A 23,743-nucleotide genomic window follows, 5' to 3' on the forward strand; every position below is an offset into this window, starting at 1 on the left:
ATTTAATTACTGGAAAATGTTTGTGTCTGGAACAACTTGGGTATGTAAATTTGCTTTTTCATCTGTAAATTATGAAATCTAAATACAGATCAAATTTTTCCAATGAAAATTTAATGTCCAAAGTGAGGCATATATCTAAGTATTAAAAAACACACCAAATTTCAGATGAGTACAAAAAGTGCATGGCAAATTTCTCATTACTGATTTTTATGTCAATTACTTCATGAAATAATATTTTAGATATATTGGATTAAACAAAAGTATTACTCAAATTACTTTCAGTGGTTTTTGTTTTGACTTTTTCTAACATAACTATTGGGAAAGTAAAAATTACATATATGGCTTGCATTATATTTTCTTTTCGATAGTCCTTGTTTAACTTTCATTACCCCACTGCCAGACTCTTGGAGTAGCCTCCTGACTGGGTTCCCTACCTTGAATCTGTAATTCATTCACATACTGTGCAAGTTAATCTTGTAATTCTCAAGCTTAAGATCCTTATGTGGTTCCCCTTGTTTATTGAACATAATTCAGACTTTTTAGCGTAATCATTACTGCCCTCTATTATGATAAACCATAATGGAAAAGAATATTTAAAAAAAGAATGTATATGTGTGTTTCACTGAGTCACTTTGCTGTATAGCAGAAATTAACACAAAATTGTAAATCAACTATACTTCAATTAAAAAAAAAAAAGAGACTGCCTTTATTTCACTTCTATCTTTCCAGCCACAGTTGAGTACTGTGGCCATGTATTCAATAACGGCCAAATTCTCAATAATGGATCTACTAAACGTCCAGTAATTAACTGATTTAACTTTCTGGTGAACACTTCACAATGAACTAATTGCTGAATGTAAATGTATGTCCTGTTTGCCATTCCCAGAACTTATGTTTGGGTTTTTGCACATGATTTCTCTTTCTCTCTGGAATACTTTATCCCTGTTCCTTGGCAAGCTCCCCACCTTTAAGACTTCCCTCAAACATAATATCTTCCGTGCAAACTTTCTACCCTCTCCTTCACCTTCCTCTTCTTTGCTTTGTTTGTTCCTATGATAGCCTGTAGATACATCTAGGTGTAATGGTTTGAGCTGAATTTGAATCTTAGCTCTGTCAGATACAAGTTGTGAGATCATATGCAAGTTAATAAACCTCTCTGAGCCCCAGCTTCTTCATCTGTATAATGGAAATAATAATAGTTCAACCATTATAGGGTTGTAAAATGCTTAGTATGGTGCCTGGCACATAGAAAGTATACAGTAAATTTTAGGTTTAAAAGCACCTATTAAATACTTTTTATTTCCCACTTTTTTTCAAAATATATATAGTATGAAGGATTAAAAATAAAGATATTAAGGCAAAAAACATGAGAGAATAGTAATAAAATTAAATCAGTGGCAAAGTTAGTATATAGACTAGAAGCTACTGCACAGTTACCAAAGGTAGGTTCCATATTTGGCTCTGAGTTTCCTAGAACAAAAGCTAAGAAGAAAATAAAGCTCAACTTGCAGGTTCATGGTGTCTGTAAAATCAAACACATGTTTAAGAGAGGCACACTTTTTTTGACTTTCAGAGAAAAATTTCTCTCACTGGTTTTCATAATGGGGACACTGGTTTTGTGGGAGAAAATAAACCCAATGACAAATATAGTAGGAAGGTTTTTTTGTTGTTGTTTTTTAAGATTGCTTCTTATAATGCTTCTCAATCCAGGTTTAGGTAATACCAGTGAACATCCTCCGAAGAGCCAGAGCAACTGGATTTAGGTATACTGCTCACCGATGGTTTGGCTTGGTTCAGAGATAAGGAGGAATGAGTAAGCTGCAGGGACTCTGCTTATCCTCAGCACCTAGAATGGTGCCTGGCACTTAGAGAACGTTTGATTGAATTATCGAATGAATAATTTGTTCCATGAATATTATTTCTGTAATCAAGTTTTGGTAAGCATCAGGCACCAATCAGGGCACACATTCCGCATGTCTGAGGTCAGATCCTGATTGAGTCAGCATTTTGACCTGAATGGACAACCAGCATACATCTCTAAAGAGATCCTGTGGACGAGACCAAGATTTTCTTCAGAAACCAGGTCTGGGATTGCTCTAAAAATAGAAAAAATAATGGCCAGGTAAGCTCTAAAGGTGGTTTATAGAGAGAAGATGTAATGGTTGTAGCCAGAAATTATTTATAGCTGTTTTTATGAGTTGTATACTGTGGCCATAAAATTCTCAACATCAAATGATACAGCTTCCTGGTGAACACTGCAAGGTGAATTAATTGCTGAATGTAGCCTTAAGTATCCCTTTGAGTTGGCCTGCTGTGTAGAGTTGTTGACTGTTACACAGTATATCCTATTCCATATTAGGAAACAGTTGCCAAAAATGTGATTTTTATTTTAGGATCGTTGCTATTAAGTCATTCTTTTTGATAGACATTAGTTTAGTGGCTGAGTTATCTTTTGAGAACATTCCTAGTGGACCAAACTATAAGACAGTTTAAGAAAAACTAAGATAATTTGAATAAGCACCACATGGCCCACGGTTACCAGTTCTTTGTGTCTTCCCTCCACCCCCACCACTAAACATTTGTTTCCCTTCCTTGGTTCTTCTTTGAGCCCCTAGTACTGAGGGGGTGCTCAGTAAAAGCATCTGAATTAACAAGTGCATTGGTAGTAAGAGGGAGGTAGTGTGGGATGGGGCTTTGGTGATCCAAAATAATGTGATGCTATTTAATGCCCTTGACAAACTGTACTAGACTGAGAGGAATTTTAAGATAAGGAAACTTGATCTCTATGTGGTTTTGGAAAATTCTGAAGGTTTAAATATGTTTGTTAAAGTTTGGGTTATTAGTTAGAGAATCCTTTCAGGTCCTATTAGGAGCAAGACCCATTTGTTTGGGATTCATGTTAATTAAAGCTTTATTGTATGATTTGTGGGGTGTGTGTATGTATGTAATTTGTTTGGATTACAATTGAATTAAAAACAACCTTCAAATGCTTTCTAGTTCTGGGTACTAGGGATATAGACATGAATGAGATACGGCCCCTGCTGGGGAAAAGCTCGCACATTAGTGGGGAAGACAGACACAAAAATAAGGTGGTGTAATTGACTTTGTATATATACAAAGAGTTTATAGTAATTCTTCATACTGGTAGTGAGGGCAGTTTCTACAGACATTTCATCTAGGGTCTGAAGGTTTAGAAGGTGAATTTTGGCAGTCGTGTGACTGTTGAAATGATAGAGAGTAGAGCCGGGATGTAGACTGACAAATGAAGTCTTAGGTGAGGTGAATTCAGGACCATTGTCAGCTGTGGGAAGAAAGATGTTTTTAAATGTTTGGGCTGTGGTGTCAGTTTAGAAATTACGCAGTAGTTCTCAACAAGGGACGATTTTCTCTCCCAGGGGGCATTTGGCAATGTCTGGAGACATTTTTGGTTGTTACAACTCAGGGCATCTATTGGGTAGAATCCAGGAATGCTGCTGGACACCTACAGCATACAGGACAACCTCTGAACCGAAGAATTGTCCTGCTCAGATTGTCAGTGATGCTGAGGTTGTGAAATCCTGAATTAGAGTTTGAATCCTAGCTCTTCCTAATACTAGCTTTGGGCTCTTGGACAAAGTATTTGCCAGATGCAGGTAATGATAGTACCCACCTTGTAGAATTATTACTCTCCTCTAATAGCATATAAACTGCCTGAGTACAGAGGTTTTTGTCTGTTTTCCTTGCTATTCTGTTCCCAGCACTAAGAACATTGCCTCACATATAATATGTACTCAGTAGCTCTTTGTTGGATGATTCAATGAATGGCTTATTTTTTTAAAATAAATTTATTTATTTTATTTTATTTATTTATTTTTGGCTGCATTGGGTCTTCGTTGCTGTGTGCGGGCTTTCTCTAGTTGCGGTGAGTGGGGGCTACTCTTCGTTGCAGTGCGTGGGCTTCTCATTGCGGTGGCTTCTCTTGTTGCAGAGTATGGGCTCTAGGTGCACGGGCTTCAGTAGTTGTGGCACGTGGGCTTCAGTAGTTGTGGCACGCGGGCTTCAGTAGTTGTGGCTTGTGGGCTATAGAGCGCAGGCTCAGTAGTTGTGGAGCACTGGCTTTGTTGCTTCGCGGCGTGTGGGCTGTTCCTGGCCCAGGGATCAAACCCGTGTCCTCTGCCTTGGCAGGTGGATTCTTAACCACTGCGACACCAGGGAAGTCCCTGAATGGCTTATTGAGAGGATTCATTGAGATAATGAATGTAAAATACATGATAATGTTACCTGACATACATTAAGAACTCAATAAATGATAGCTGTGACTATCCTTAGTTTGAGTATTTTTATTTTGCCTTTCCTTCCAGTGTTTTTAAAAATCAGCTTTACTGAGGTATTATTTACATATGATAAAATTCACCAATTTTAAGTATACAGTTTGAGGAATTTTGACAAGTGTATACGGTTGTGTAACCACCCACTGCAGTTATGATATAGAACATGGCTGTTCTAATGGTATGATATAGAACATGGCTGTTCTTTTCCTGTCACTATAGTTTTGTCTTTTATAGAATTTCATATAAGTGAATCATTCAGCATATAGTCTTTTGTGTCTAGCTTCTTCCACCTGGCATAATGCTTTTGAGATTCATTCATGTTATTGTTTGTAACTGTAGTTAATTTCTTCTTATTGCTGAGGAGCATTTCATTGTATGAATTTACCACAGTTTGTTTCTCATTCACCAGTTGATGGACATTTGGCTTGTTGCTAGTTTTTGGCTAGTGTGAATACAGCTATTATGAACATGTGAGTTAATAAGTCTTTGTGCAAACATATGTTTTCACTTCTCTTGAGTAAATGCCTAGGAGTGGACTTGCTGGGTCTTATGGTAAGTGCACGTTTAGGTTTTTAAGAAATTGCCAAACTGTCTTCCAAAGTGGCTGTACTATTTTGCATTCCCACGAGCACAATGTATGGGATTCCATGTGCTCCATGTCGTTGCCAATGCTTGGCATTCTTTTTCTTTTTAAGTTATATTGAGGTATGTAATTGGTATACAATAAGCTGCACATATTTAAAATGTACAATTTGATAAATTTGGACATATATGTACCCCCTTTGCCATTCTGAGGGTGTGCAGTGATATCATTATGTTTTTGTTTGGCATTCCTATAATTTCTTTTGTGGTTTCCTGTTCAAATCTTTTGCCCATTTTTTGTCAGTTTTTTGTCTTCTTATATAATAGTTATAAGAATTCTTTATGTATTCTGAAACTTCTTTTTCAGGTATGTGTTTTACAGATTTTTTCCCCCTAGTCTCTGGCTGGCCTTTTCCTTTTCTTCACAGTATCTTGAGGAGCTTTTAGCTTGAATAGTGGGTTGGATGGGAGCACATTTAATTGAGGCAGCAGATCCAGGAGCGAGTTCCGAAGGGTAAGAGTATAAGTTTATTTTAGCTATATGGAGTGTAAAGTGCTTCAATGTACCATCTTTAACCAGGCAGATGAAAACATGGGTCTGGAGCTGAGGAGAGAGATTAGGGCTTGAGGTACGGATTTAGAAGTCAACAGCAAACACTTAGTGATCCAAGTCGTGGAAAAGAATGAGATAACCCAGAGAGACCACGTTGAGTGAAATGTGCAGATGGCAATAGAACGTTACATACAGTACATGGTGTGGAAGTAAACCAGACAGCTTTGTCTTTTGGATGATCTCTCTTTGCAGTATTATCTGTCCTTTGCAGTCTTTCTGTAGGTAGTCATCAAACAAGGAGTGTTTATCTCTGGGAGACAGATCTCTATACAGTGAGTACACTCTTTGGTGAGAAACAGACTCTGGAGGTACTTATGTGGAAAACTAGGGGAATGTCTTCTAATCAACATTGAAACACAGGAATATTGCCGAGTTTCTTTGCGGTAGTGTTTGCCTCAGCAGTGTCCCTACAGAAAGGCAGTGGTTTTGGTAAAGCTGTTTCTTGTAGCATGTGTCGGTGAAAACCTAGGGCAGAATGCCAGAATTTAATTCTGTGAAAGCAGACTCTGTGGTGGGGGAAGCCCAAGAGAGGATGGTCAAAGTATTTGGTATTTTCATGGTAATGTTTTATTCAAGAATTAAACCTAGACTAGCTCAAGCAGTGGTTTTCAGCGGTGTTCAAAAAGAGCCCAGAGGTTCCTTGGCAGTAATTCAAGGGTTCCCTGGGGGTTGGAATGCCAGGAGTAGTCAGAAAAGGGTTAAGAAGGCTAGCTTGCCTCTAAGGCTCTAGATCTACTTTTCTGTATGTATGTATATTTTTAATATGGAGAATTTCAAATACAGATAAACTTAGAATACGACAGTGAACCTGAATTGTTTATCACCCAGCTTGAACAATTACCAGCTCAATTCCCATTTCACCTATATATCCACATGCTCCACCTGAAGTGTATTCTATACATATTATTCATCTGTATCATTTTAGTATGTATTGTTGAAAGATAGGGACTCTTTTAAAGAACATAACCGCAATTCCATTAACAATAACTTGAAAATTAACAGTATTTCCTTAATATCATTAAATATCTCATCAGTGTTCAGATATCCACAGTTGACTAATCATTTTTTAAAAAATTGTTGAAATCAGGATCCACATAAGGTTCAGAACTGGCAATTTGTTGATTAGATCTTAAGTTTTAAAAAAAAATCTATAGTTTCCCCACTCTGTCTTTTTCCCCCATGCTGTTTATTTGTTAAAGAAAGCATGCTTCTTATTAAGAGTTTCCCACAATCTGAATTTTTAATTTTCTAAAATGTTGAGGTATAATTTATATTGATAACATTTATAATAATGGAACTTACCTATTTATGTACAGTTTTCTGAATTTTGACAAATGCACACAGTTGTATAACCATCACTACAATCATAATAAAAACCATTTTCATCACTCCCCCAAAATCCCTTCTGTCTCCACTGACCAACTGGCAACCACTGACCAGTTATTCCACAGTCTGAATATTGCTGACTCTCTCCGCATGGTATCATTTACCATGTTTCTGTATTCCCTGTGTGTCTTATAAATTTGTAGTTAGAACTAGTTTTAGAGACTTGATGAGATTCAGGTTTTGTTGGGTTTTGTTTGTTTGTTTTTGAAAGAATACTTAATAGGAGTGGTGTGTAGTTCCATCAAGCCCTCTTTTTTTTTTTTTTTTTTTGCTGTAAGGAACTCATAGTAATGTGTCTATAATTTCATTTGAGGTTACAAATGGTGACATTCTAAATCTTTCATTCCTTCTTCATTACTAGCTGGAGTGCTTTTATAAAGAGAAGTTCCCTTGTTGACTTAATTTTTTAAAATTAACATGAAAATTGACGGTTCCATGACATTTGAACACATGTATAGATTCCTATAACCACCACTACAAGAAGAGTAAGGAACATTTCCATTACCCCCAAAACTTGCTTTTGCTGTCCTATTGCAGTCACATCCTCCTTGCACGCCCAGCTCCTTGGCAACTGATCTGTTTTTCATTGACTGTTAAATTTTCCTTAGGTACCGTTTGTAGAAGGAAAAGCAGGATAAATGCTTATCCCCCTACCCCTTTCTTTTTTTTATAGCAGATTACAATATGAATTGGTTTCCTAGCATGCTCCAAAGGTGACTGGCTTTCTTTCTTTCTTTTATTAATAATAATATTATCAACTCGTGGATTTAAACGTATGCAATGTATTTCCATCCAGCTTGATTATTTTTCATGTTGATGTTCATATTGACCAGTGGAAGTCTCTTCTAAATTGGCTCTTGGGTCTTTTTGACACGACTCCAGTAGACTTTGGTAGCTTCCTTGTTGGAAAGGGTATTCCAGACACATCTTGTATGTTTTCTGCTTAGGCCTAGAATCGGCCATTCTCCAAGGAGACCTATCTATTCTAGCATCTTCTGCTTCTAACTATCTGTTTTATATCCTGAGAATCTATATCTGAAAGAAAGAATTGTATAACCGAAAAGTAGTTTTGAAAGCAGCAAATCCAGAAGAATGGATTATATACTGTGTTCTTTCATAATCTACCAAAAATGTATTTTTTTATTTAGGTTTTTTATAAAGGTTGAATAGCACACAATTAGGACGTATTTTAGGTCAAGATCCTGAAGTATAGGTAATCTGCAGTGCTGGTTATGGTTGGATCTATTGAGAGAGCAGGTAAGTGACTTGTGAATTATGTGGTAGAATTGATTTTTCTTTTTTATGGAAATTGTGAATCCCCAACTTAAATGGATGGCTTTCCCACAAGGCCAGGATTTTTTTGTTCTTTTCCGCCGCATTGCGCGGCATGCGGAACTTCCCCTACCAGGGATTGAACCTGTGCCCCCCGCAGTGGAAGGCTGGAGTCTCAACCACTGGACTACCTGGGAAGTCCAAGGCCAGGATTTTTTCAGAGAGGGTAGCAAACCCAGGCAGATACACATGGATATATAATTAATTGCTAAATATTCTATGTATTAGGAGAGTAAAGCCTGGAAAAATTTGGGAGTAATATATTGGTGATGGAAAAATCTTAATATTTTGATGGAGCAACTTGTTTGGAACTTTTTTTGAAACCACCAAGATTAGTGAATTGTAAAAGATATCCATAAGGTATGGAATTAATTGACCATATAGTCAGTATGAATCTTATTTCACGATATCAGGTAACCATGAAATGTTACTATATATATTTTTTATTTTAAATGAAGTTAAATCGAACCTTGGGACACCCCCTCTCCCCCCAGTCCTATCAAACTGATGAAAAATTCAATCTCAGGGATTAAGAATGGGCATCTACCCCTCCTTAGGGTTATACAAGAATCTGAGAGGCTTGTGAGGAACCAGGAGAAGGGTGGAAGGTTTTTGTTTTTTTGGTTTTTTGGTTTTTTTTGTGGTACTCGGGCCTCTCACTGTTGTGGCCTCTCCCGTTGCGGAGCACAGCTCCGGACGCGCAGGCTCAGCAGCCATGGCTCATGGGCCCAGCCGCTCCTCGGCATGTGGGATCTTCCCAGACCGGGGCACAAACCCGTGTCCCCTGCATCAGCAGGCGGACTCTCAACCACTGCTCCACCAGGGAAGCCCAAGGGTGGAAGGTTATTTTACGCCCACTGTGGCTGTGCCTGGTAAGCATGTTGTCAAAGAGGGTGTGGGTCCTTGGTGTTTGGTGGCTCTAATAGTTACAGCTGACTTGAGGCACAAGAATCTTTGTCAGGTATGGGGATTCTGGTGCAGAGGTTTCAGCTTTCCCAGGTACAATACATACCCGTTTCCCTGTAAAGACTTTCCCTGTAAAGACTTGTCACTTGTCCTTTATCTAGAACACTGCTAGGAGGTGGTATTGCAAGGCCCTTCTTTTTGTGAGTTCCAAAGCTCTCCTTCCTCTTCCCAGTTAAATTACCCCCTTTTTTCTTCTAGTTTCTACCTTTCTGCCCTCAAAGGCACTATCTTTCTACCCTTCCCTCAGATAATCTCCTCAAGGAGTTCACATTTTCAGAAAACAAACACAAACCTCCCTTGAGGCAAGGACTGTTTTCTTGGGAATTGGGGAATACAGTGAGAATAAAACATCCATTGATGTCTTAATAACTTACCCAGCTACTTTTTTTTTTTCTTTTTTCCCCCTCAATAATTCTTTTAGTCCCTGTGGTGGTTTTAAAGAACTGTGTACAAATTCTTTGATTCTCCTTTCTTTAAAAGATGGAGCTTAATTCTCCTCTTGAGTGTGGGGTGGACTTAGTGACTCACTTGTAGGGAAGAGAATACAGAAATAATGAGATGTCATTTCCCAGATCAGGTTATAAGGAGTCTTTGTCTTCTATCTTGGGTATTTTTCTCTCTCTCTCTCTCTCTCTCTCTCTCTCTCTCTCTCTCTCTCTCTCTCTCTCTCTCCCTCTCCTCACTCCCTCTGGAGGAGGCTACCTGCCATGATGCAAGGCAACCCTTGCCATGCTGTGCAGACACTCAGGCAGCCTATGAGGAGGGCCACATGTTAAGGAAGCCAGGCCTGCCAGCAACCACATGAGTGAGCTTGGAAGGGAGTCCTACATTAGTTGAGCCTTGAGGTGACTACGTCCCTCTCCAACAGCTTGACTTATTATTCTGGTTTCACAAGGTCTGAGTTATGTGAGCCCGTGATTTTTTTTTTTTTTTTAAAGAGCGTCTCCTTTCTTCCAGCACTGGTCCATTGTACCCAAAGGGCTCAATCTCTGGCTAAGCTTTTTCTCCTTCTGGAGAGGTCTCAGATGTGCTCTGTGCATGTGTGTGTTTTGGAAGCAGCTGTCTTTTGATTAAAGGCATTGAAGGACAGTTTACTTTCAGGCAGTGATGTGTCCCTGTGCTAATAACTGAATCTCCAGCCATTTGCATGTCATCATCTTCAGAGTCTTTGCTCTCTCCCTGGTCTTTTGTCCCACAGATTGGGAGGTAGTCCCCTGCTCATGTTCACTCTTATTAAGGGAAGAGCCAAAAGGTAGTTGCCTAGTGAAGGGGTCAGTTTTCCTCTGCCTGGTACCTGTCACCAGATTTTGAACTCTGTTTCAACCCCTTCTTGGTTGTCTGGGAAGAGTAGGCAAATCAGAGTCAAGTAAGCTGTGATGATGTCTGATTTTATCTGTCGACTTGGCCATAGGGTGCCCAGATATTTGGTCAAACATTATTCCTGGTGTGTTAAGGTGTCTCTGGATGAGATTAACATTTGAATAAGTAGTCTTGAGTAAAGCAGACTGCATGGGGAGGGCCTCATCCAATTAGTTGAAGACCTCAAACAAAAAGGCTGAGTAAGAAGGAACTCCTCCTGCCTGACTGCTTGAGTTGGGACCTCAGTCCTCCTTGCCTTTGGATGAGAGCTGAAAACCTTGCTCTACTTGGATCTCAAGGCTGCTGGCTCCCAGACTGGAATTTAAACCATCAGCCCTCCTGTTTCTCAGGCCTTCAGACTCAAACTGGAACCATATCATCGGCTCTCCTGGGTCTCCAGCTGGTCGACTGCAGATCTTGGGACTTCTCAGACTCCATAATTGTGTGAGCCAATTCCTTATTATCTATATGTATACACACGCACACACACCCCTCCCACATCTTGTTGGTTCAATACATAAACGTAGTCTTTTTCGTGGCCTTTATTTCATTCCTGGTTTTCCATAGTTCTCCTAAAGCTGTCATAGCTTCTACATTATTAGCTGTGGGTTCTCTTCAGGGATGCAGTCTGCCATGAAATGGCCATCTTCACCACAAACTAAGCAGGAGGGGTGCTGTGTTTTCATAAACTTGGCAGCTGTCTTGGAAACATTTCACTCTCAGGCTAGGCACCATTCTTTATAGTCTTGTTTTGCAATTGGGTTTCTTTCTGTCAAGCTCTCTCCATATAGTCCATGGGCCTTGAAAGCATATGTGCCTGTTGGCAGTATCCTGGGAGTTCTCCTGGATGGGGAGCCCGTGTTGGAAGTGCTCACACACGGTTTCCCAGAAGCCTGTAAAGTAGCTGTCAGAACTTTTAAACTATTGTGCTCATTGCCAAACTGTAGCGTTATCACGTATAGATTTTTAGAGAACAGCTGCCCAAAATAAAGATCTTAGATTTAGAATTAGTGCCATTAGCCTGTCTTTCTAATAGATAAGCAAGCCATTTACCTATTGAGGTAACTCCTGGATGGTGATAATAAAATTGTCATCAACAAGCAAGAGGATTCTTACTTTTTAATAAAATAGAAACATGCATCTATATTGTCCCAAACCAGTTTTAAATCTTTAAGATGTAAGTTAAAAGGAAGGGGAATGCCTTTAATAATTTATAAGAGAATTATAGAATTTGTGTTGGAAGAGATTAGTTGTTGAGTCCAACCCTAAGCGCAGCATGAGAAATCCTACTGTAACATACCTAAGAAAGGAAGTTCTTAAAAATTACTTGGTCTCAGTCTTTTCAAATATGGTTTACTTTGTGTTTACCAATACCTGACTTATATTCAGTGTTTCCTGAGAACTTCACCTAAATCGAATGTCTCGTGTACATGCTATTGCGCTTGTAACAGAAAGACCAGTAGCATTTAGTAGAGGTGTTAGTGAGTTTGTGGTACTTCTGTCATTATTGATTTTTCTCATAACCAGATAATAAAGTCACAACAATTTTCATATGGATGGCCACAGAAGTTTTACTCTTAAGAAAAGGTTCTTATACGTGAAAATATTGGAAGGCACTGAATTAGATATCTCTGGAACTATTTCTAGCTCTAGTATGTGGAGATAGGACTGTGGTTTAAGGATGGAGTCTTTGTATAAGAATGTGTTTAAAGAGCATACAGTACCGCATGCTGGTGCAATCCCTAGAGCTTTGGCTGGTTTCTAGCCACTCCATTTCTTTTTTTCCTGTGTGCCTCAGGGGTTTGATTCATCTTTTTTTTCACCACATCTATTATGTAATCTGTTGTTCTCTCTGCTCATAAACCCTTCTTAAAAGGGTTTGAAACAGGATGCAGGTGCCTCAACTTTTCCCTTATCCTGTTAACTCTGAACGTATTTGATGCATTTTCATTTTTAAGCATTTTCATTGCCAGTGACAATAGGGAATAAATGAATGAATAAAAATTTATGCATTTTAGAATTTAGAGTTTTACTAAAATTAAGAGGTTTCCCTAATCTTCACTGTAAGGTACATGAGAAAAGCTCAATTTTCTGGTAGTTGCTAGAATTAAAGCAGTGGACTAAGTGATGTCAAAGTTTCTTCCAGCTCATATATGTTTAATTTTTAGTGAGAGATTGCTCAGTTTCCTTATTTTATCATCTTTTTTATTCTGGGAAGTACCTACCCATCCTTTTGTCTCTTTTTCTCTATCATTTGGCCCTGAAGGTAATTACTCGTAGGCCACTGAATTCATTTCATCACAGAAGAGGTTACTTTTTTTTTTTTTTTTGCGGTACGAGGGCCTCTCATGGTTGTGGCCTCTCCCATTGCGGAGCACAGGCTCCGGATGCGCAGGCTCAGCGGCCATGGCTCATAGGCCCAGCCACTCCGCGGCATGTGGGATCCTCCCGGAGCAGGGCACGAACCTGTGTCCCTTGCATCGGCAGGCAGACTCCCAACCGCTGCGCCACCAGGGAAGCCCCCACAGAGGTTATTATTATTATTATTATTATTATTATTATTATTATTATTATTTGCCACACCACCGAAGAGCTTGTGGGATTTTAGTTCCCTGACCAGGGGTTGAACCCACGCCCTCAGCAGTGAGAGCACAGAGTCCTAGCCACTGGACCGCCAGGGAGTTCCTCAAGGTTATTTTCAATCCCTTTACCCATTGCTTTTTGCAGGAAAAGTCTACTTAATAAAGACCAATAAACACCAGCAAAAAGTCAATTTCAGTATATTCTAAACATAACTATTCCATTGGTGTGGTAGATTGTGTTTCCCAAAGATGTCTGCAATCGTAACTTTCATCCCATATGTTCTTACAGTGTGACCTTGACATTCCTTCCACCTAGTGGTGAGGTCTCTGTCCCCATCTCCCAGCCAGGGCAGGGCTTTATGACTGTCTCCACCAGTAGTGCATGGCTCCAGCAAAACTATATGACTTCTGGGGCTAGGTCATTGAAATGCCATGTACTTCCACCTTCCTGTCTTAGGATAGATGCTTAGAACCTAGCTGCCAGCCCAAGAGAGAGGCCCGTGTAAGAGAGAAACTGAAGCTCCTGGCCCTCAGCCCCAGCTGAGCACCCAACTGCTATCCAGCATCAGCTTGCCAGCCGTGCGAGTGAGCCATCCTAAAAGCAGATCATAATCCTGCAGATCCCCACCAGGCTGCCCCAGTGGGCGCCCACGTAGAGCAGAGAAGAGCTGTCTCTGCCAAGCCCTGCCTAAATTGCAGACTCACAATCACAGTGAAAGGTTGTTTTAAGCCACTAAGTTGTACAACAGAAAATAACCGAACTGGCATTCCATTTTGCCGGAGTTAGAGACCATACTATGTATTAAACTGCCTCAGCTTTAAGAACTAGATGTATTTCTACCTTCAGGAGCACTGTCAGTATCATAAGAGAAGAAAAACAGATTCTGTGTCTTCTTCCTTTATAGATTTTTATCTCATTGACGTTCATTTTACATGTCTATTAAACTTTGTTTTTTTAAAATAATGAATAGTACGAAACAGCAAAAACTGGACAATAATATCCCTGCCCAGATAACTCCATTCTCATGTCCTTTTAACTTAGAAGGTTGTGTGCATGTTAATAATGAACAGTGACTTTGGAATGACTCAGGCCAGATGTGTGACCTTGGAAACTAGCATCCTCTTTGTAAGTCAGTTTCTTTATCTATAAAACGGTAACAACGTAAATGGGAAAAGAATTTGAAAAAGAATAGATACATGTATACGTATAACTGAATCACTTTGCTGTACACCTGAAACTAACACAACATTGTTAATCATCTATACTTTAAATAAAAAGTTAAAAAAATGGTATCTACTTCATACGGTCGTTGGGAGACTGATGATATATACGTATCAAGTGATAGTGCCTGTCACAAAATATTGGCTGTTCATTACTACTGCTAATCACAATTACTGTTATTGGCCTTATTATTTTTAGACTAGGGAGCAGAAGGATAGCCAGCAGAAATCTGAAATGATGGAGTAAATACTCCCAAGAAGTTAGGAAGTCTGAAGGGACTAAGGAATTATTAAGCATGTTTTAGATTGTTCAAGGCTTAAAGGTTTACTGAAGAGGTGAAGAGCAGAATGACCTCTTTGGGAAAAAGGATTAGGGAAGGTGATGGAGAAATTTCGAAAACAGGGGTGAACTGATGCTGGTTTTCGGACTTCTTAATAATGACTGACGTTTACTGATTATGCAGTGATGTCTCAGATATATTACCTGTTGTCATTAGTTTATTTTTTTGCAAACCCTTTGAGTTTATTGATGAATACTTTGCATGCAATAAAATGTATAGATCTGATGTGTTCAGTTCACTATGTGTTTTTTTTTTTTTTTTCACTATGTGTTTTTATCAGTTCTTAATTGTTTAGTGTTTTGGTTGATTACAGAGTAGAGTAAATGAACTAAATGGGAGGAGGGGCCCCAGGGAGAATAACTTAATCCCTAGGGTGCTGGTGCTTATTAGCAGATCAAGGTTGTATTTGTTACTTCATTAGAAGACGGATGGTATTATTCCCATTTTCAAATAGAGAAACTGAGGCTCATGAAAATAAAGTGATTTACCCAAAGTAACATAGCTAGAAAGTGGCACAGTCAAGACAAAACAGTTTTTGTCTGGCTCTATACATTTTTTGCTATCACAGACTGAAATAGTGACATTGGAATTTATTTTTTTAACTTTGCTGGAGGTAATTTCCTATGAGGGTTTATTAAAGTCCCATAAGTAAAATGAAAACAGTTCTTGATGTGGGTGTCTTCTGGTTTCAAATGCTTCAAACTTCCTTAAAGCTTCCAAAACCATTATTTTCTGTTTTACCAATTTCTATAATTGATATAGTATAGTTTTAGCAGGTATTCCTCTCCAGTGGTTTAGGTACTTAGATAAAAGTAGTTGTTGTGGGTAACCTACTGCATTTTTACTTTTAAGTATCAAAGAAAGTATAGACCATTAAGAATGAAAAGAATTCAGTTTCTAGACAGTTCGTGCTATTACAGGACTCTTAGATACAAGATTTAAAAGCAGAAATGTTTAAGTGACATTCATTTTACTGGATAACAGCCAAAGCCTCATGCTTGAGACTGGATGACGGACAAGTAATTTGCCATGTTACCGGGTGAAGAACATCTTCAGGCGCAGGGATGTAGTCTCTGATTCAGTCAGCATAGAGTTCCTGAGCAGCTCAGGTTTTTCTTTCTTCTCTCATAGTTTAGATTTCTTTGTTCTCTGCAGCATGTTCTATTTTTTTGTTGTTCTGTCTGAAAATTGACATCAGATAAAGAAATACATATAATAGATGAAAGGGTAACTGAGAGTTCAGCCATTTTCATAAATTCTTTTAAAAAATTTGTTCATTTTATGAAAAATACTAGCACAGAAAATGAGATGGTTAAGACAGATTTCATGTGTAAACAGTCATTTGTTCAACAGATATTCTAAAAGCATCTAGATGTGCTAAGTGGTTTTTTTTTTTTTTTTAATTCTGAGGACTTTTAATGGCTAGATAGTCTACTTGACATTCTCAAGAATACTGGAAACAGAATGGTTTTCTTTTAACATATTGTTGATGGTTTCATCTCTTAGAACTTTTCCCCCTAGTTTCTTATAAACTGGTACAAACCTAAGAGTTTTTACTGTGAGATAATAGAAAATATATATTGATCTTTGCCCTCAGTTCTTGACACGGAGCCCCTGAAACGTTTATAATAATTTCCTGGGTGATGAATGTCTTTGTTCTGATGAAGTGACTGGGTGGGCTCCTGGATGAGGGCTGGTCACCGGAAAGACCAAGCCATGGTTAGAAGCTTGGTCAGCCCTGCCACCCATTCTCTTGAGAAGGGAGAAGGGCTGAAAATGGAGTTAATGACCGATCATGCCTACATGATGAAGCCTCCATAAAATCCCCAAAGTACGGAGTTCAGAGAGCTTCCAGGTTGGCGAGCACGGTGAGGTGCTGGGAGAGTGGCATGGAAGCCACTGGACAGGGCATGGGAGCTCCACACCCCTTTCCACATACCTTGTCCTATGCTTCTCTTCTATCTGACTGTTCCTGAGTTATATCCTTTTACAGTAAACTTGATCTAGTAAGTAAATGTTTTTCTGAGTTGCGTGAGCCACTGTAGCAAATTAAGCAAACCTAAGGAGGGGGTCATTGGAACCCCCAGTCTGTAGCTGGTCAGTCAGAAGCACGGGGGGCAATCTGGGCTTGTGCCTGATATCTGAAGTTGGGGAAGTGGCAGTCTCGTGGGACTGAGCCCTTAACCTGTGGAATCTGATGCTTGCTCCAGGTAGACAGTGTCAGAATTGAGCTGAATTTCTGCCAGTGTCAGGGAATTGCTTGGTGGTGCCGGGGGAAACCGCCACGCATTTGGTAACCAGAGTGAAGTGTTTCGTGTGAGTAGTAATGGAGATTCACAGGAGAAAAATAGTAGGGAAGAACTGGGTTTTTCCCTACATAGGAAGGAAGTAGGGGTTTTTCCTTTTTAACATCTCAAGAGTAATCCAGTGAGTGTTTCATACTACAGCTTACCCTATACTCCTGATAACCCTTTCTCTGCTCTTACAATTTAAAAAAAAAAGAGTGTGTGTGTGTTGCTGCATTTTGCTTTCTGTCTTCTTCCTCAGCTATAAGAGAATATAAGCTCTGTGAGGGCAGGGACGTTTCTTTGTTCATAAAGCGCTCAAAATATCCAGAACATAGTAGGTGTTCAAGAAATATTTTGTTGAATAAATAGTGTTTAATTAATTATTTTAAAATGAAATCTAATATATGTGCAAAAAAGCATATAGGATATATGGGTACTTTTAAAAAGAAAAATAAAATAAACATCTTGTCCCACTGGCCAACTTTAAAAACAGTGCATTATCAATATTCTTGAAAGTTCCTCATATGCCTCTCTTTTATGTCATTCACTTCCTTCCATTCCCAATCAGAGGAAAGCACTACTTTGAAGTGGTTTTTATTCCCTTGTATTTTCTTCATTGTTTTTGACAGATGGATGTAATTGTAAATATGTTGTTTAGTTTTAGATTTGTTAAACTTTATATATATATATGAAATCATACTTCTTGTATTCCTTTTCAGTTTGCTTTATTCATTCAGCATTAGGAGTTTGAGATTCTTTCATATTAATACATGTAGATGTTTAACCTTCATTTTCAGTGTTATATAGAACTCAACTACATGACTGTGCCACAATTACCCATTATCCGATCTGTAACTGAATTGTTGCTAAGTTACAAACTGTGTAACCACAGACGTTTAAAAAAATACCTCCTGATGTACATGCGCAAGAGTTTCAGAGTTTCATTAGGGTAAGTATCTAAAGACTTTCTGGGTCATTGGGTTTTGTCAACTCAATAATGACAATCATTTTCCAAAGTGGTTGTACCAATTTATACTCCTATCATCCACTTCTGTGAGAGTTTCACAGTTTCTCTACTTCCTTGCCAGTGCTTGATACTTAAAAATTTTAACCACTGTGATAGGTGTATAATAATATTACTCTGTGTGTGTTTGTGTGTGTGTTTTAAGAAAACTTTTTTTTTTTTTTTTTTTTTCGGTATGCGGGCCTCTCACTGTTGTGGCCTCTCTCGTTGCGGAGCACAGGCTCCGGAAGCGCAGGCTCCGGAAGCGCAGGCTCAGTGGCCATGGCTCACGGGCCCAGCCGCTCCGCGGCATGTGGGACCTTCCCGGACCAGGGCACGAACCCGTGTCTCCTGCATCGGTAGGCGGATTCTCAACCACTGCGCCACCAGGGAAGCCCAAGAAAACATTTATTTCATTCTTAACCACAGATGCTTGGGCACTTCACAGCTTCTCAAACGTTGGGGTCATATCGGGTGTCATCACCTCCTTTCCTGTGCCACATGATTTTCACATGGTATTTGTTTTTTTGTTGCAGCAACCACTGGAAAAACCAGCTTCACAAAGATATGGCAAAGATATGGCATTATGGCAAGGAATGTAAAGTGATCTAATGTTAACACTGAACTGCTGAACACTGAGCTTGTAGTTTGTGGAGTATCCGACAGATGTCACTGTGTTTCCCTTGAAAGTTTAGAATAACCCGCAGCATCCTTGTGAGTTTGCTGTGATTCCCCGAGGTGCATAGACGCACATTTTAGAACCATGCCCTTGGAATATTAATCATGGTTATCTTTAGGAAGTAGGATTTTTACTTATTTTTTTTCTTTGCGGTACGCGGGCCTCTCACTGCTGTGGCCTCTCCTGTTGCGGAGCACAGGCTCCAGACGCGCAGGCTCAGCGGCCATGGCTCACGGGCCCAGCCGCTCCGCGGCATGTGGGATCTTCCCGGACCAGGGCACGAACCCGTGTCCCCTGCATCGGCAGGCAGACTCTCAACAACTGTGCCACCAGGGAAGCCCTTTACTTATTTTTTTATACTTTCTGGATTTTCTACATTTCTTTTATAATGAGCATATAATGCTTAAGAGGCATCAGAGAAAATATTATATATGTGTCCTGTTTGTAAAGTCCATACTTTATTTTACTTTTTTCTTAGTGTTTACCTAATGTCCTTTTTCTGTTCCACATAGGATACCACATTAGTCATCATATTTCCTCAGAGACCTCTTGACAGTGACATTTTCTCAGATCTTTCCTATTTTTGACGACCTTGACAGTTTAAAGCATATTGGTCAAGTAGTTTTTCAGATGTCTTACAACTGGGGAAGACCATGGGGTAAAATGTTGTTCTCATCACATCATATCGAGGGACCATGCTATCCACATGACTTATCACTGTTAATGTTAACCTTGATGCCTAGCTGAGTATCAGAGTTCTTCACTGTAAAGTTACTCCTTTATTCCCCACTTTCATATTGTATTCTTTGGTAGGAAGTCACTATGTGCAGTCCACACTCAAAGAATGGGTGTTATGCACCACTTCCTTGAAGGCAAAATACGTAAATTATCTTAAATTCTTCTTCATTGGAAGAAGAATTTCTGTTCTCCCACTTATTTATTTACTTAATTTATTGTCTGTCTATTTGTGTATTCAATCATTTATATAGTTGAACTCAAGGATTTTTTTTAATGCTTTGGGTTATAATCCATTACTGCTTTATTTTTTGTTGCTGCTGAAATTGTTCCAGCTTGACCATTGAGAGTTCTTCAGTTGGCTGCTGTATCCCTTTGACATACTCCTGTCATTGTGGGTTTAAAATAAAAAAATTTTTTTAGAACACTTCTTACTTTCTAGCACTACAAGATGCTCCAGGCTCATCTTGTATATTTCTTGCCTCAGTCATAGAATCAGACATTTCTCCAAGGAACACTGTTTCATTTTATTGGTAAATGGTATTTGGTACTGGGATATTGGTTATTTGTATATATGTTTATTGGTTATTTGTATATCCTGTTTGTTATGTAACAAGCCTGTTCAAGACTTTTGTCAGAGTTGAGTTGTTGCAGAAGAGAGTGTATGACTCACAAAGCCTAAAACATTTACTATGTGGCCCTTTATAGGAAAAGTTTGCTTGCCTCTACAGTTACAATAATTATTATAATATATGATAACTATTATAATGTCAGTTCTTACCTCTATAGTTATAACTATTATAATAGTTATGATAACTATTATAATGGGTTGGTTTTGATTGGTTGATTTTTCTCATCATCAATGGTTGTATTGATGGTTGTATTTTTCTTCTTTGCTTTTTAAAAAATTTTATTTTATTATTATTATTATTATTTTTGGCCACGCCCCATGGCATGTGGGATCTTAGTTCCCCTATCAGGGATCAAACCCATGCTCCCTGCATTGGAAGCACGGAGTCTTAATCACTGGACCGCCAGGGAAGTTCCTTTTTTTTTTCCTTTTCTTTTTTTTCCCCCTTCTTCTTTGGATGTCTGGTAATCTTTGATTGGATGCTAGACATTGTGGAGGGATTGGAGTTTTGTTTTTCTTCTTATAAATTTCTGGAGATTTTCCCTGAGATGCAGTTAAATTATTTGGAAATACCTTGATGCTTCTGGGTCTTGGTTTTAAGCTTTGTTGGGTGGACCAGGGCAGCATTTAGGGCTATTGTCACTAGTGCTTGTCGTTCTTTACTACTATGGCAAGACCCTTTTGAATACTCTACCAAGCAATTACAAGGTTTTCCAAGTCTAGCTAGTGGGAACAGACACTATTGTTGGTCCTGTGTAAGATTGCAGCGTTGTTCCCTCTAGTCCTCTCTGATGATTCTTTCCTCTGTCTTTGGCGGTTTTCTTCCATTCATGGGCTGATGTGTATTCAGTGGAATACTTGAGAGGAACTCCCCGCACATCTCCAGCATTTTCTCTCCTATACGATATCCTGCCCTGTGAACTCTAGCTGTGTTGGTCTCCCTGGACTCCCAGCTCTGTCTTTTCAGCTTGTGATATTCCTTGGGCTCTGCCTGAGTTCCCTTTCCCTGCACCACACCCTGGAAATGCTCTCAAGGCCGTGTCTTGGGGGCAATTATAGAACTCACCTTTTTTTGTCCTCAGAGATCACTGGGTTTTTTTGTTGTTGTTTCTGAATGTACAGTGTCTTGAAAAACCATTGTTTATCTATTTTGCTCATTTCTTTTGGTTGTTTAATGTAGGAGGGTAAATCTGGTCCCTGTTACTACATCTTGGCCAGAAGTAGAAGTCCTTGAAATCTTTTTTTAAAATCCTGAGTGAGTGTTTAATTTTGTCAAATCCTTTTTCTATATCTATTGAGATGATTGTATGATTTTTTTTTCTCTTTTTTTTTACCCTGTTAATGTGTGTTGAATTACATTGATTTTTTTCCCCCTAATGTTAAATCAACCTCGCATTTCTGGAATAAACCCTACTTGTGCATGATACATAATCCTTTTTAATATATTTGCTGTATTCAATTTACTAGTATATTTTTTAGGATTTTTGCATCTATGTTTATGTTCATATACTGCCTTTCCTTAGGTTATGACATCAGGGTTATCCTGGTTTATAAAATGGATTGGGAAACATTCCTTCTTTTTCTCTAGAAAGATTTGCATAATATTGATGCTTTTTCTTCCATAAATGATTAGACAAATTCTCTGGTGAAGCCATGTGATGATTTTATTTGGGAAACTTTAATTACAGATCTATGTCTTTAATATATTTAGGACTATTGAGATTTTTAAATTTTTGTTTGTTTTGGTCAGCTGTTTTTCTAAGAAGACAAATGATCCTTTCAAGCTCATATGTCTAATAATGAATTAAACTTCCAGTCCTGTTCTTTTTCAGACTATGTCATACCATTTTAATATATACTTTTAAATTTGTATACTTTTTTATCCTCTCTGGTAGATTGTAAACTAGCAAGCAGGTTCTATCTCTGGTAAAACTTAGTATCATCTGAAGCTTAGAACCAAATAGATGTTTGAATTAAATTAAAGCATACTTGGGTTTGTATTGAGATTTTAAATGGAGAGACCTTGATTTAAGTGGTTGTTTCAGTGCTTCATTTGGGCTCCATCAGTCTCTACAATGTACATTTTACCTCTTTGACAGTGGGTATTGTTGTTTAGAGTATGTATTGAATAAAAAGATAGGAATAATGAATTGAAAGTATAGTTCTTGGGATTTCCCTGGTGGAGCAGTGGTTAAGAATCCACCTGCCAGTGCAGGGGACAAGGGTTCGATCCCTGGTCCAGGAAGATCCCACATGCCACAGAGCAACTAAGACCGTGCGCCACAACCACTGAGCCTGCGCTCTAGAGCCTGTGAGCCACAATTGTTGAGCCATGTGCCACAACTACTGAAGCCTGCACGCCCCAGAGCCCGTGTGCCGCAACTACTAAGCCCTCATGCTGCAACAACTGAAGCCTGCACGACTAGAGCCCATGCTCCACAACAAGAGAAGCCACCACAATGAGAAGCCTGCACACTGCAACAAAGAGTAGCCCCTGCTTGCCACAACTAGAGGAAGCCTGCACGCAGCAACTAAGACCCACACAGCCAAAAATAAATAAATTTATAAAAATTAAAAATAAATAAAAGAAAGTATTGTTCTTAAATTTTGGAAGTACCATTTATATTATTGTATTTATTTTTCTAGATTTCACTCAATTTTTTTTCCTAAAACTTAGTAGAATAGATAATCTTTTTAATTCTAGGGTAACTGAAAGAAAAATAACTCTAGTTCAGAATATGATTTACCAAAACCATTTTTTATTTCTATTCAAGAGAGATTGTAACTTGAATTGAATTCTGTTATCAGGGAGATTTAGTGAATATGTAACATTTCAATACCATCAAATGTTTCCATCTTGTTGTAGTAGACTTAGTTTAAGATTCACCTGTTAGGGAAGAATGTGAGTTTGAAGTGGAGAGGGTTCAATTGAAGGTCTCTTTCTATAAAATATGTAGCCCGTTGCCAACAGAAATATTACCTAGCAGCAGTTTACATGTGCCAAGAGAGGCCAGAAAAGTATTGTAGTAGAAATTGTACAGGAGAGCTGTGAAACTAGATCCCTGATGATGTCAGGCAGGAAATAAAGCTTACCAGGCTAAAAAAATTTTACTGGATGGCTAAGCCATTGGAAATGAATCTTCCAGTGCTTGCATTTTTTAAAATTATTATTATTTTTTTGTGGTACGCTGTTGTGGCCTTTCCCGTTGCGGACGTGCAGGCTCAGCGGCCATGGCTCACTGGCCTAGCCGCTCCGCGGCACGTGGGATCTTCCCGGGCCGGGGCACGAACCCGTGTCCCCTGCCTCGGCAGGCGGACTCTCAACCACTGCGCCACCAGGGAAGCCCCCAGTGCTTGTATTTTTTATTGGGCTTTTATTTTATTTTTTAAATGTTATTTAATTTTGTTATTTATTTATTTATTTATTTTTGGCTGTGTCGGGTCTTCGTGGCTGTGTGCGGGCTTCTCACTGCAGTGGCTTCTCTTGTTGGGGAGCACGGGCTCTAGGTGCACGGGCTTCAGTAGTTGTGGCACGCGGGCTTCAGTAGTTGTGGTTCGCGGGCTCTAGAGTACAGGCTCAGTAGTTGTGGCGCATGGGCTTAGTTGCTCCGTGACATGTGGGATCTTCCCGGACCAGAGCTTGAACCTGTGTCCCCTGCGTTGGCAGGCGGATTCTTAACCACTGCGCTACCAGGGGAGTCCCTATTGGGCTTTT

The 23,743-nt window shown here is 39.1% G+C and overlaps 1 protein-coding gene across 6 annotated transcripts in view; it reads left to right on the forward strand.

The window, feature by feature from the left end:
* SCAI (suppressor of cancer cell invasion) overlaps nucleotides 1–23,743 on the forward strand; it is a 133,420-nt gene that overhangs the window by 2,359 nt on the left and 107,318 nt on the right. The window contains exon 1 of one of the 6 annotated variants that reach the window (XM_067040103.1): nucleotides 1,767–2,122. The exons of 4 other annotated variants lie outside the window; for them this stretch is intronic. In XM_067040103.1, coding sequence (XP_066896204.1) covers nucleotides 2,115–2,122 — 8 coding nt within the window. In that variant the 5' untranslated portion in view covers nucleotides 1,767–2,114. Of the gene's footprint in view, nucleotides 1–1,766; nucleotides 2,123–10,965; nucleotides 10,991–23,743 lie in introns of those variants that run through there. One more of the 6 variants, XM_067040104.1, reaches the window with a different exon arrangement.

Source organism: Kogia breviceps, chromosome 8 (genome assembly GCF_026419965.1).
Source record: "Kogia breviceps isolate mKogBre1 chromosome 8, mKogBre1 haplotype 1, whole genome shotgun sequence".
NCBI lineage: Eukaryota > Metazoa > Chordata > Mammalia > Artiodactyla > Physeteridae > Kogia > Kogia breviceps.